The sequence below is a fragment of the Nipponia nippon genome, unplaced genomic scaffold, assembly GCF_047370975.1.
Source record: "Nipponia nippon isolate SJK-2023a ecotype South Korea unplaced genomic scaffold, ASM4737097v1 scaffold_6, whole genome shotgun sequence".
NCBI classification, from domain to species: domain Eukaryota; kingdom Metazoa; phylum Chordata; class Aves; order Pelecaniformes; family Threskiornithidae; genus Nipponia; species Nipponia nippon.
In genome coordinates this window covers 40,532,411-40,546,281 of record NW_028262380.1, presented here as the reverse complement: position 1 = coordinate 40,546,281, position 13,871 = coordinate 40,532,411, and the positions used below count along the sequence as shown (strand labels likewise).

General features: G+C 35.4%; 1 protein-coding gene across 2 annotated transcripts in view; it reads right to left on the bottom strand.

Moving 5' to 3' along the window:
• Nucleotides 1-3,949: 3,949 nt before the first annotated feature.
• GLRA3 (glycine receptor alpha 3) overlaps nt 3,950-13,871 on the bottom strand; it is a 100,025-nt gene continuing 90,103 nt past the window's right edge. For both annotated transcript variants that reach the window (XM_087737229.1, XM_087737230.1), the window contains one exon: nt 3,950-10,394. In XM_087737229.1, coding sequence (XP_087593355.1) covers nt 10,125-10,394 — 270 coding nt within the window. In that variant the 3' untranslated portion in view covers nt 3,950-10,124. The remainder of the gene's footprint in view (nt 10,395-13,871) is intronic.

The following is a 13,871-nucleotide window of genomic DNA, read 5'->3' as shown; positions in this document are numbered from 1 at the left end:
TGGTCCCATTTAACTAGCATCTAATCATGAAAGAGAGTGTATGTTGTAGTCCCTTGAGAAATTAAGGACAAACAGTAAATGGATGTTAGTGGTACACTATCTATTCTAGTCTGCAACTATTTTGTAGTATCTATCTATAATAATATCCTTAGTATCATTTCAGATCAAAGTTCAGGGTGCTCTTACTGCTGTTTTAATATTTGTTCAGTCAATGCATAAAGGGGTGAAGTCTGCTAGAAAAGTGAGAAGGTGGTGACACAACAAGCTATCACAAGGCACACTGAGTTACAGATTTACATTGTTTACATTGCTGAAGTGTATGTGCTCACCTTATCTTAGATATGAGATAATACAAAGTTATATATTCCTCAGTGAGAACTATATATGCTTCCTTCTTTGCATTTATTACAGCATAACAGCATACATGTTGTTAATAAGTGGAATAGCTGTTGTGCATAACTAATAACTGATGTATTTGTACCGGTACCTGTGCTCTGAAGGCATCCTTAACATGAGGAATCTACTCCACAGACCTTTTAACTTTAGCAGATTTGGGAGCAGAGTGTAAACTATTGATTTCCTCTTTAATTTTTTAAAAATTGCTTTAAAAATTGGTTAGCCATTCTTTTTCTGTTGGACAAAATCGTATCTGTAGCAATAAGTATTTGACACTCAACAGATACTTAAAAAAAAATAAATTATTGGTTTCTTTTTTAAAATGCCATTTTTATTTAATAAAATATTCAGGTACACAAACTTTTACATTTTCTTATGTGTATTTAGACATAAACTCTTGGGTTTTGTTCATAATAAATTAACATCTCAGCTGTTTTTGTTTCTAAGACAGCATCGCCTCAAAACGTTTGCATCACTTTCAAAATGAAGTGTGATTTGTAGTATGAATAGTGCTTATGCTTTATAAATTTCCTTCTTAATAATGAATGTCAGTGCGTGGAGTTTCTACAGGAAGAATGCATTTTGCTAGTTTATCTCCTTGAACAAAATGCAATCATCAATGACATCCCTCAATTCGTATGAGAGGGAGCCATCTTGTGGTGTACTTTATACTTTCCTGATAAATGACGGTGGTATTGCTACAATGAAACAAGAAGTGAATGGGAGGGAAACCTGTTTTGCACATAATACAATCAAGTATAATTGAAATTTGTAAGCATTTCCAATATCGTCTTACTACAAATAAGTTCAGCCAAATTATAATAATGTCTGGGCTTCTTTTGATCTAACATGCCTACATGAGGTTTACTCCTACTTCATGCAATGGCAAGCAAGCTGCAGTATCATATGCTTTTAAAAACAACTGTTTGAGTGCCTTCTGTACCTACTGAACATGCCTGATGAGAATAACTAAACATATCCAAAGCAACATGGTGGTTTTCAAGGCAGGTCAGCTGTGTTATTTGGCTTGTCAAGAGAGAAATTAAAACATGACATAACTGGGTTTCAGGCTGAGCTCATTATCTCAGCAGAGGTTTTAAATGCAGATTATTTAAATAGAGGCTAACATTACAAGGAAGGTTTTTCAGTATTGTGAGGGAAAGTGCAAAGTCCTGCACCTGGGGAGTAATGCATTCCCCGTGCACCAGTATATGCTGGGGGATGACCACCTGGGAAGCACATGTGCAGAAAAGGACCTGAGGTTCCTGTGGGCACCAGGGTGAGCATGAGCCAGCAATGTACCTTTGCGGCAAAGACGACTAATGGTATCCTTGGCTGCATTAAGAGTGTTGCCAGCAGGTCGAGTGAGTTGATCCTGCCCCTCTACTCACCACTGGTAGGGCCACACCTGGAGTACTGTGTCCAGTCCTGGGGGGATCTCACCAATTTGCATAAAAAATTGGATGGAGGGTGTAAAGAAGATGGAGTTAGGCTCTTTTCAGTGGTGACCAGTGATAGGACAAGAGGCAATGGGCACAAACCCCAAAACACAGGAGGTTCGCTCTGAATATTAGGAAAGACTTTTTTACTCTGAGGGTGACTGAGCAATGGCACAGCTTGCCCACAGAGGCTGTGGAGTCTCCATCATTGGAGGTACTCATCCTTGGAGATACCGAAAAGAACATGGTCCTGGGCAAGCAGCTGTAGGTGGCTCTGCTTGATCAGGGGGTTTGGACAAGATGACTCCAGAGGTCTCTTTCAACCTCAACCACTCTGTGATTTTGTGAGTCTGTGAAGTAAATGTTGAAATATCTAATTTTTGTCAATGAAAAAATATTATATATATTTGTTTATTAAAGGGTTGGAAATACATTATTCAAATTTTTAAAAAGTGTCATTTATTTCCAGAATGAAATTTTCCTTGTAATTCTAGTTTTGTGACTTTAGCGGATTGTTGTCCACGTTTTCAAATTCACTTGCTTGTGTCTTATTCAGAAAAAAATGTTCTCAGATCCTGCTAGTGTATAGAGGGTAGGATACTAGAAATAAAATCAATTGCATGGACCACATGGAATTAAATCTTTATTTAATTTTTAATATAGTTAGGTCACTATATATGCAAACATGAAAAAGAGGATATTTGATATCACTTTTTCCAGAATTCTGTGTCGAAAGGGCTGCACAGTTTATGCAATAAAATCATGTCTTGATCTCTTTAAGATCTGTTACTTGTTTTTTTTTCTGTGACTCTCAGGTCACATTACCTGGCTCTTACTTTCTTGTTTAATTGCTCGTTGCACACCTGGTACAGTATATTTGCAGTTTTCATGCTCTGTGAACTGTGCATCTCAGCATGAAAACATTTGCTACTGCAGTAGTTTCATAACATTGTTGCTTGTGAACAGATCTGAACAAGCCCAGAGATACCAGTTACGCTTTGGTCTTGGGAAGACAAGGTGGTATAGACCTGCTGGAGCAACAGCTGTCAGAAATAGCAGGGGTCTGATCATGCAGTTCTGTGGGCTCTAGGAGGGCATACTCAGGATTTTTGCTCAGACTCCACTGGCGCTCTTATTACATTTGACTGTTCTTTTGAGAAATTTCCATTTCATAAAGCTCCAAGCCATATGTTGCTGAACTAAATTATTAGCAGCAGATAATGAAAATACTTCATTTGCAAGTATGGTGAAGTTCTTGTATTTGTATCCCATTGACTTGAAAAGCAAGTTGAAAGGAGTGAACTGATGTTGTGTTTTGTCATATGGGGGCAGGGAGCACAAAGTATTTGCGTCGAATCTACTAAAGATTTCTAGTCAAAATGGCATTGCATTGACATGTGTCTGTTACCGAGATGACGACTCTGTATGCTTTTTATAAGCATATTAACACTGCTGTAATCAGATTAGCAGAACTCAGACTGTTCTCAAAAGGGCTTCTTATTTGCTAACTTCACTTCAGTTTTCTTAAAATCATTTTTCTATCAAGGACTACTTAGGAGGGCTCACAGATCTCTGAAGTTTCCATAAAGCTATTTTACTGTAAGTGAAATTCTTTGCCTTTTTGATAATAAGATCAGCAGGACTATTTTGGAGTGGCTGTACTTATTTCAATAGGCATTTATCAAGATAACTTTCCCTGAGTTTTCAGAATGGGCTTTTTTTCAGAACTGGAGCCCATCCCCTGCCTGTCCTCTGGAGAGACCTCTTTCTGTCCAATCACTGTAAATGAAGCCTTGGAAGATCAAACTCCTAATTCGGTGCCTGCTATCCTCCATCATGCTTCCTGAAAACACCTCTTTGTATATTTCGTTAATGCAGTTAAAGTATTTTGAAGCTTAATCTGAATAATAAAACGATTGAAGGCACTCTATTCCTTCTCTCTCAAGTTTTCACTCCTGAAATATTTAATGGCAATGCACCTTAACGACTGCTGAGGGTTTCATCCTTTTTGCCGATGGTGTTGATAGTCCCTCCTGTGAATTTAAACCCATTGCCTAAAATACCATAAAAATAATTGCATGGTTTCTGAAAAAAGTTAAGTTTATTGTTTTTGAACAAAATATCTACAATGACATGAGCGACACCATAAATTTCACATATTTTAACACTTCTGTCTGCAGAGAATGTCAGTTTAAGTGCAATATGATACTGTAATACAAAAAAAAGGAATTTAATCAAATCCATGCACAACACACTTATAGAGTTTTACCAAAAAGGAAGTACTTTGAGATGAAATTGCCATCAGACAGAATTCACAGGAGAATATTTTGAAAACTCACAGACAATTTATTAGGACACTATCATATTTTTTTTCTTTTTTCTTGCTGTAGCCTTTAAAAAGCTGAGATCACTAACACACAAAATACTGTATATTATGTTAAACTTTTAGGTCAAAAGCTTATGGCACAATTTCTTTTTATACAGCTCACAATTACACACTCATGGAACATCAGTAGCTTCTTTAGTCTGTTTTATCTGTTAGCATCACTCTGTCGTACATTAAAATACAAACATAAGAAATGTTTCTTGCATATTTCACAAAGATGAAAGTGAAGAAGTGCAGTAATATTAAAAAATGTCAAGAATACAGGATGAGCCAATATTTTTCTGGCATTTAACCCACTGCTTCTAGCAATCTAACGTGCTTCCACAAGCCTTCCAAAATGACAGCGTTTCGCTAACTACTGTAGGTGTTGTGTGTTGCCTGAAGGCACCTTTTCCATAACCACTCCAAAACAGAATACCCATTTCATTATTAACAAGTAGCTTACTTGGTGATTTATATTTTTCTTCTTAGTTGTCTCAAAAAGGAAAAAAGCCATAATGATCTGATATTGTTCTCATCTAAATAACCATATGATTGTACAGTAAGATGTGGCTAAAGTTATTTTACTACCTCACAGGGGTACTGTAAGAATTAATAGCTCATTCAGCAGTTTCCCAGTTTAAGGCCAAATTCTGCTCTGTTGGATTAGATTGATTTCTATGATAGCTCAAATGAGAGCAGAATTTGCACGTAAAGTATGTCTATCTATCTTTTGTGAGCAACCGCCTCAGTTTGGGCTGGGAACTGTATAAATAAATTCATTTCCATCTAATATAAAATTATTGCTAAAAAATAATACTTTTTTTTAAGGTTAAGGAAGACTTTTCATCTTTCCCTACTGTTAAAAATATAAGGTTTTGTACAGTTTATTATATTCTATTTTTATCTACATTATCAACCTACAGTTCTGTAAGGGATTATAGTACAAAGTGGAAACAATACCTTACTCCTTAAATGTAAAGTGCACATCTAAATCACCTAAATATAAGTCTTTCTAGTGAATAAACAGAATCGTCTCTCACACATCACAAAGGATTCTTTATAAAGCAGCCTATAAAAAGGTTTTGGAACAAGCTCTAATAAAGAGAATCCAGATGAAACCAATATATGACTGAGCAGAAAAAATAATTAAATCCCATGTTCTCCCTGAATTCCACTAACCTGCTTAAATAATAGTGCTTGCTGTCAAAACTCATTGAAAGTGGAATGTGCTTTATTTTGGTGTTAAAATAGCTAAATTCTAAATAGTAAAACACTAGTATCCCTTCTTCTCTTTCTCCTTCAAACCTCCTCTAGTGTATCAGCATTATAGAGAAAAAAGCCAGCCCTCTAACCATGCAAGTCTGTTTTGTTGATATTTTAATATAGTTTTAAAAATAAAATGCATTTTGCTATTCAGAATTTAAGTAGAAGTTTGGTACTGTGGTAGTTGAGTATATCTACTGCACCTCTAAGGGACCTTTCTTACCCTCTCTCAAGGTCCTGAAGTTTTTCACCTTACGAGGGGTGACGTGGATTAGGTCACATCTCTCTCTCCAGCGGAGGGAGAACAGACAGTCATATGAGAGGTTCCAGGCACTGCTTTGGGCTTTCTCTCTCCCTGTCGTCCCTGTTATGCTATGTACAGCCCATGCTTTTCATCCTGTACCTTCCTGCTCTGCTTCCCTTTCCATTAAGAAAGTGCATGGTATGGAAGTCAATTCTCTATCCGCACAGGTAGAAATTGCTGTCCCAAGACAATATATACTTTGCAGCAGTTGACAAAAATTGTTTCCCCCTGTACCTACTGCTTCCACCTGAAGAAGTGGATGGAGAGGATACTGGAGGATGGGGAAAAGTAGTAAGGATGCCTTCCTTCATGCTTCCTTCTTTCCCCTTTATGGTGACTGTGTCAGCTCTTTGGTAGCTGTATTACTGGAGTATTCCTCCAGATCCTACAGTTTCTCCCTCTGTTTTCATTGTATTGCAATGATCTTCTAGTGCCGGTATTTTATTTTTGAAGTATAGGGCTGGTCTACAGAGGCCACAAAAACATGACCTGAGCAGCACAGAGTCTGCACCTATGGTGAATAATGACTTGGGGCAAAGCTGCGTTAGCCTGTCACATAGGGGTTGCGCTTACAAGAAGCCTTCTTGCGTGGCTTTGCTAAGGACCTGTACTCTGCAGAACCCAGGTTCAATGATAGTGAGGTGAGGTAGCTATCTACTTCAGCCTATTGAATGGGGTCTTTTTTAGATGCAGAAGCCCTGCTAGGTAACATCTGCCTCAAGCGTTATTTCCTTGATGATTATTTTTCTGCCTTTCCACTGCTTCTTTCATAGGACTGTAGCATAAATACTGCAGTCTGATAAATATTGCAGAGTACCTTTCAATTCTTGCATCTCCTTAATATTATTCCCTGCTGCTTCATTATACAGTTAGAAAAGAATCACCTCCCACACTAATCTTAGCTGATGAGAGTAGCTGTTGACTCTAGCTTTGTACGGAGGGCTGGCATGCCTGCTGGCATTTTTTGACTTTTCTCCTAGTCAGTGGTGAATAGCAGGCATTTGTGCCTTGCAGTTTCTTATAATCTCAAATGACATTTCTCTCTTTCTTTACCATGTGACTTTACACTAAGTCATTTAGGAATAACCTAAATGAAATTTGAATTTTAAGTTCTGCTTTCTTTTGAAAAACACATTATTTAGTGGACCACAGAGGCTTCTGTTACCTTGGCAAATGTATATTTCCAGTAAAAACCAACAAAACCATCAGTTCAGGAGAGATCTTGGTTCCATCACATTAAAATAGAAAATCTTTAATGAGGGCAGCAGAATGACATGCCAAACATTATGTGTGTTTGAAAACATCATCATGGAACCATTTTTTTTGCTTTTCCCCCCTGTTTGAAAGACTTTTGTTATTAATGGATTGCTAAATAAAAAATGTTCCAGCAACACTGTAGAGTTTTCATAATGATGTTTCAAACATATTTAATTGCCTTTATTTTCAATGTGCCCTGTTAGAAGACTGAGCATTATATGTAAATTTTCAGTATAGAAGTCAGGTATGCTCAACTTCCTAATGCAACAGCCTATGAAAGAGAAATATAACTACATAGAGGAAGGGATATGCTTTCTAATGGCCAGGTCTGAGACACTCTTCTCTCTCACCATAGTGCATGGCTGAAGAGCTGCATCCTGAGAGGCACCACTAGGCACTCGGTCCAGTCATTAAATTTACAGATCTCATTTCTTTTAAATAGAACATATAGATGACAATCTATTAGGGAGGTCAGAAAAGAATTATAATGTAGATTTATGCTTTTTATTTTATATATGATAAATACTGTAATTTTTCCTTAGATTAGCATACTCTCATCAAAGAGAAATGTAGCACAAGGGTTCTTCCCCTCACTGACGTAACAGGTTTATATATTAATGAAGGATCTTGTCATTCTTGCTTAAGAATCTGCATTCCTTCTGACTCCCTGTTACATTTTGCCAGTGCTGTAATGCAATCTCTCTTTTATCACTTTCAAGATTATGTGTCTGATTTCTCTGTTTGAGAGCAGAGATCTTTTCTGCCTTAAAGAGTGAAAAAAGAAATTAGGGCTAAAGTTTTTTAGCTCTGCATCACTCAAATTTGTTAATGTTTTCAAAACAAGGTAGTACCACATGTGTGAGAGCAACAGACTATTGAATGACTGGGAAAGAGGCAATGTGAACCAGGTACTCAAGTGTTATAAACTAGAATAACTAGGACTTATTCTGATCTGGCCAGCATTTTTTTATGCACTTACCCTTTCAATTAAGAATTCTTTATTGAATGCAAGTCAGCTATTTTAGAAGGAAAGATGAGAGGGGATCCTGAAAGATAATGTAATTTTTTTATGATTGCCTCTTGATTATGGATCCAGTACTTCAAACAGTCCTTAAACAAAATACTGTTGACTGTGCTGATAGCAGAAAGAAGTTAACATCCCTTTTCATACAATACAGCTAATGATAACTTTGAGAGAGATGAATATAACCCAACTGAAATGTCAGCTATTAGTTCATGATACCCCCTCACACAAGTGAGCACCTTCATAAGTCAACAGGATTTTTTGGAACATACTCATAAAGAAATCAACAAAAACAAGACACAAGTTCAGCAAATAACAATTGCTTAAAGTGAATTGAATTATTTTCAGATCATAAATGAAGCAAAACTATAAGAAAGTAATACTGTTTTAAAATAAAGGAGGATTATACAGCTTCTTTCTGACACAGCTGAACAAAATCTGAGAGCTACTGTTTTAGAATCTCTCTAACTAATCCTTGGAGGAAAACAACAAACCCAACCAAACCCAAGGCTGCTGTGTTATAATCCTCAGTGCAGAGTTACATTGCTTTTGTTACTTCATATGTACCATGCCTTTGGCAGTGCACCAGATGTTTGCCTCCAGCTATATTTTGCTTTTATATACACATTCTGAGCAACAGCAAACCAAAAATTTAAAATATGTTCAAAATAAAAATATTTTGCAATGAGAAACAGACTCTGATACTGGACTTAAAGTATCTAGTAATTCTAAATGTCAGATTTCCATATCTTAGCATGTTTTTGTTTTTCAATAGACAAGATTGGCAAAAGTAGACACTCTTGCCTAGAAGCTATGCCATAAATGTGATCTATTATGTTACAAGTCAAAGAAGAAACTCCTATAATTTATTTAATCCTAAACAGGGAAAATCTCTCTAACAGTTTTAATAACTGTTCTCCTATTTATTAATGTGAAGTACAATAAATGTAAAAGACCATCCAGAGCCTTTTTCATGTTTTAGAAGAGCTGCATGTTTTTCCAAAGTTGTGAAGTGCTTCTTAACTGGTATATAAGTCATATCGATATACTTCAAAGAATGAGACAGAAAACTTGATATCTTAATAAATTAAACTTCCTGTATTTATGCAACATGTAGGAGATAAATGTGGATAAACACAGCTGTACTCATCCTCCAAATGTTTCAGTGAAGCAGTTGACTATTTGTTCTTAGTTTTGGTCCAAGATCTCTTTGCATTGAATCAAAATGAAGCATTGCAAAATTTTCATGTAGTTTGTCTATCTCAAAAGCTGTATGAGTTTTATCAATTGAGAGAAAACCCCTTCAAAAATATAAAAAGGATTAAAAATAAGTTTCAATTATCAATGGGTGATTAAAAGAAAAGAAAATCCTTTTCATGAATCAATACTTTACAAATTTTAATATATTTCCCAGGTGATATGCAGACTATTGGGCTGTAGATACCTTGTGCTGTCTGAGATTATTTCAACATACACCTTCCAGGGGAACAGTAATACGATGTACATTGAATGAACTCTATAACTTAAGTGTGTCAAATGTGCTCATTGCAAAACCACAGGTACTATCCTTAAGACAATAAAAAGTCCTTAAAACTGTAATCTCAACTCAGTAATTTGTCATTATCTTGTAAAATTGAAATAAAAGTTACAAATACTAATCTATTCTGTAATACTGTGGGATTTACCTAGGGTATTCTGGATCCATTTTTTTTAATTAAAAATACACCAGAATTAAAAACAAAAAAAAAAGGGAACATCAAAGAGTACTGTACAATTATACCACTATGTAACAGTATGTATAAATACTTGGCAGTAAAGCTTCAGTAGAGAGTGATTTACAATGAAAAAGTTAATATTTAGTTTGACACGGAAAGTTTGCAATAGCAGATGTATCTTCTCTAGGTGTCATTCTTCCATTCCACTGTGACTGGGCATTGCAGGCCATGCAGGATCTTTTCCCCCCCGCTCAATGCTTTTAACTCTCCCAATCACTTCTCCGACGTGCATTTCCAACAGAAAGCCTCCTGTTGAACATGGTAGCCCGATCTGTATGTACTGCAAGCCTTAATCTTGTTATTGGTGAATGTCCTCATGCCTGATGATTTTGTAAATTACCCAATAAAAAATATTGAAAATCAGAAAGGCTAACGGGAAACAAGCTCTGGATATTGTGTCTATCTTCTTGGCCCGGTCAATGAACACCTTTCTCATCTCATCAGGGCTTTTTGGTGCAGCTGGAACAGGATTATTTGGCCCTTTTTGTGTCACTCCATCTTTTGCTTGCAGACATGGCCCCATTCCATATGCTGTAAAACTAAACTGACTTTCCCTTACGTCATCATCCTGTTGAAAAAAAAAAAAAAAAACAAAAAACAAAAACCAAAACAAAACAAAAAAAACAGGAAAAAAAAAAAAAGAAAAAAGCAAGAATTTTTTTTATTCACAGAAATCTTACCAGCTGATAAATAGCAAGTGTTTCACCATTACCTCCGTGACTTCTTGAACCCAGTTTATCTTAACTAGTTGAAATTTCAGCCCTATCAGTGTCTGTCAAAAATATTGAAGCAGCTTCAACAAACACAGAGTTTTCTTATTTGTTTATAGATTCTGTCATCTATTTAGAGAAAGAAGAAAGCTTAGTACACTAGTGGTAATCAGGCACACAACTTCTGATTTGGTTTGATTTTCTCCATTTACGATAAATATCCGCAGTCTTTAACTGGGCTAACTTCACACTGGTCTTTTAGACAACAGCCATTAACTCTGTACATTGCTTAACAAAATGGGATCCTGGCCTCTAGAGATACTCATCATACAAGCACTAATGATGTTCACATTAATTATATTAGTGAGAATTCTGCCTATTTGGTCCTTGTATATTTAGTTAATCTTATCTGTATGCCTTATTTCTGTTGCTCGCTGTGAATACATCAGATAAAGACAATAGTATGTAAAGTGTCTTAGTTTAAAATAAAGTGAATGAAAGCTAAAGGCCAGATTTTACTTCTGACATTCTTCTGTCAATTCAGGGGGACTGGCAAAGATATTCTGAATTCAGGGAGCTACAAGCGAAAGTGGTTTTTAATCACATGGCAAAGTAGATGGTCTGAAGATATATGTATTTTCATAGCATGCATTTCAAGAACGTAGCTTCTGTCTGGAGACACATTTTGTACTTCTCTTTACCTGGTTATAGGTATTCTGAAGTAATAAAGGAGGTACGGATGCAGGCAAAGAAATGATACATAGACTGTAAAGCCAGGGCCAAATTTGGTTCTGAAATATATTCCAGTGCATTTCTTCACTATGCATGCTACTCAAGGATAGTCATATAATTTTGATGGCATTCACAAATTTTTTAATACTGATTTTAAATTCAGGATTTCCTATTTTTCATGTCTAATTTAGTCTAGTCACTTTAGGATGCTAGACTTTTATGAAGTATGAAAAAGTATTATGTATGTGTTATTTTTTAAATAAGTATTTTGGAAAATAATTTCCATAAGTATTAAAAAAAGAATTGAGCAGCAGTCAGTTTTCCTTTTGTAAAAGAATTGTTGATATTTTGAAGCTCTTCTTAGCTTAAATTAAAATAAAAGGGTAAAAAAATTTCTACTAAAACAAGTCAAATAATTAGTGTTTCAGTTCAGTAATTCTGAAGCATTTTTGTTTTATTTAAACCTCTTACTTTAAACACATGTAATCTCTCAATGCACACAGTTTAAATCCAAACCTCCAAGTTTTTCATTTTGAAAATGCCTGTGACATTTGGAAAATCTGAAAATGTTTTGGAATAGAAAATTAATTCTAAATATATATAAAGTTTCAATTAAGTAGTACTTGCTAGAAGAACCAGTGTTAATTACTTTGTTTAAAAAATTCCAATGATTTTTATCATCAATATTATTTATCTACAAAAGAATGCAGATCAATTACTAAGTTTGAAGTGAACTAGTTGGCAATCAGCACATGCATCCAGCAGAGCTGTAGTTATCACCCAACTGCTGTAGTTATTACCCAACTGCAATGCTTTTTCATGTATGTAAACTGAATAAACTTATAGATTAATATAGTTCACTGAAACTACTATACTTCAAATATGTATTAGTATTCTCCCATAAAAACAAAAAATAAAGAAAAATTAACATGAAAGAAAAGGAGGAAAAATCACTGACCGACTTCAATATGGAAATGAATAACAGAAATACAAAATGATAGGATCATTATTTGATGACGTGATAAAACAAAGATCTAATTACTACAATGGCGTTCCTCTCCTGTCAGAAAAGAATGGGCAATAACATCTTTATATTAATTGTATTCCAGAAGAATTATAATGTTGTATTCCAGTTAACAGAACTTACAAATACACGGACCGTGAGAATTTACACTAAACTTGCCATTTAAACACCTTCATAGGTACAATTCAGGGTTTAAATCTTTTAATGCTTCTCCAGAAAATAATGCTTACGATTGCACAGATTCAAAAAGATAATAAAATAATTCTTCTGAGTAGGAGCTTTCAGTTGGCTTTGTTTTCAGGATGAGGCACTATATACTAAGATGTACTGACTCTGTTCTGTGCTTACCTGAATTGAGCAGTCCCCTAGAATGGTTTTAAATGCCAGTTCTCTGCTTATTTTTTGCTTGCAGACATCCTGAATTTAGTCCGCGAGCAGGCTGCTTGAAAATGCTCTCTGTTGTTGAGGAAGTGATGTGAAGGTCCTTCTAGGAGTCTAACATTTCTGCCCAGTGTCTGTTGGATGGTATCTCCATGAGGGCAGGCAGGATGGTTGGAGCCTGCCAAGTCAGACCAAAGTGCTAGGGCTAATGGATATGCAGGAAAGGGCACCTTCCGGAGCATTGTAACATGCCAGTACCATCATACTTTTTTTTCTGGGATACTAGTTGGAATATCCAAAATGTGGTTCTGCAAGTTTTCTAGCAGGTTCATAATGCAGAAAACCCCTTAATTTGGCATCAGGTTCATATCTGAGGGTGCTTGTGCACAGCAGGAAAGATGCAGTTACTGTTATTATTGATACTAACTTCTGAGTGCTTTAACAAAGGAATTTTTATAAAACGTTAGTGACACCTCATTTGTTTATATCAATTGACTTGGCTACAGTCCTTCTTTTTAACAAGAAATATTTCTCATAATGCACGTGTCTGAGTCTACAGCTATTGAAGTCATGTAATAGAAGTACCCTGAATGTCCCAGTTGAGAATCTGGATAGTGAATCTTCCTGGAAAAGAGTCCTGCATTTTGGTGGGAATTTGTTTCTTAAATGTAATGAGGAGGCTTTTTTTTTTTTTTTTTTTTTTTTTTTGGTGTGTACTTGTTTAGTGCAGCATCACTAAAGAAAAGAAAATGAATGATTTCTTGTTGATTTTTGATAAAGCTTTTAAAATCTTATTATGAATGAACTTTAATAAAGGTTCGATATGAATGTGCTTTTCACACATATGGCTTTGGAATTAACAATATTCTGCATACAGCTACATATAAATATTTTATCATCTCTATTAAAATTACTGTAATTAAAAAATGGAAATAGATTTTGATAACAATTTTTTAGTTAGAAAGTTAGAATACTTTGGAGGCCTGAAGAAAATAATTTCAATTAGTTTATTTTCATATCAGCATTGTTCTACAAAATACTTAGCTCCAAAATATTAGAAAGCTGTCAGTTTCTGTGGCCCTGTGACTATGCTGTTTTCTGTCCGTATAATTAATAATGCATTTCTCTTGAGGAGTAGTATGCATAAAGGCTGCAAATATCTCTCTAGCCTTTTGACTGTAGGTTGCCGTAATGGCTT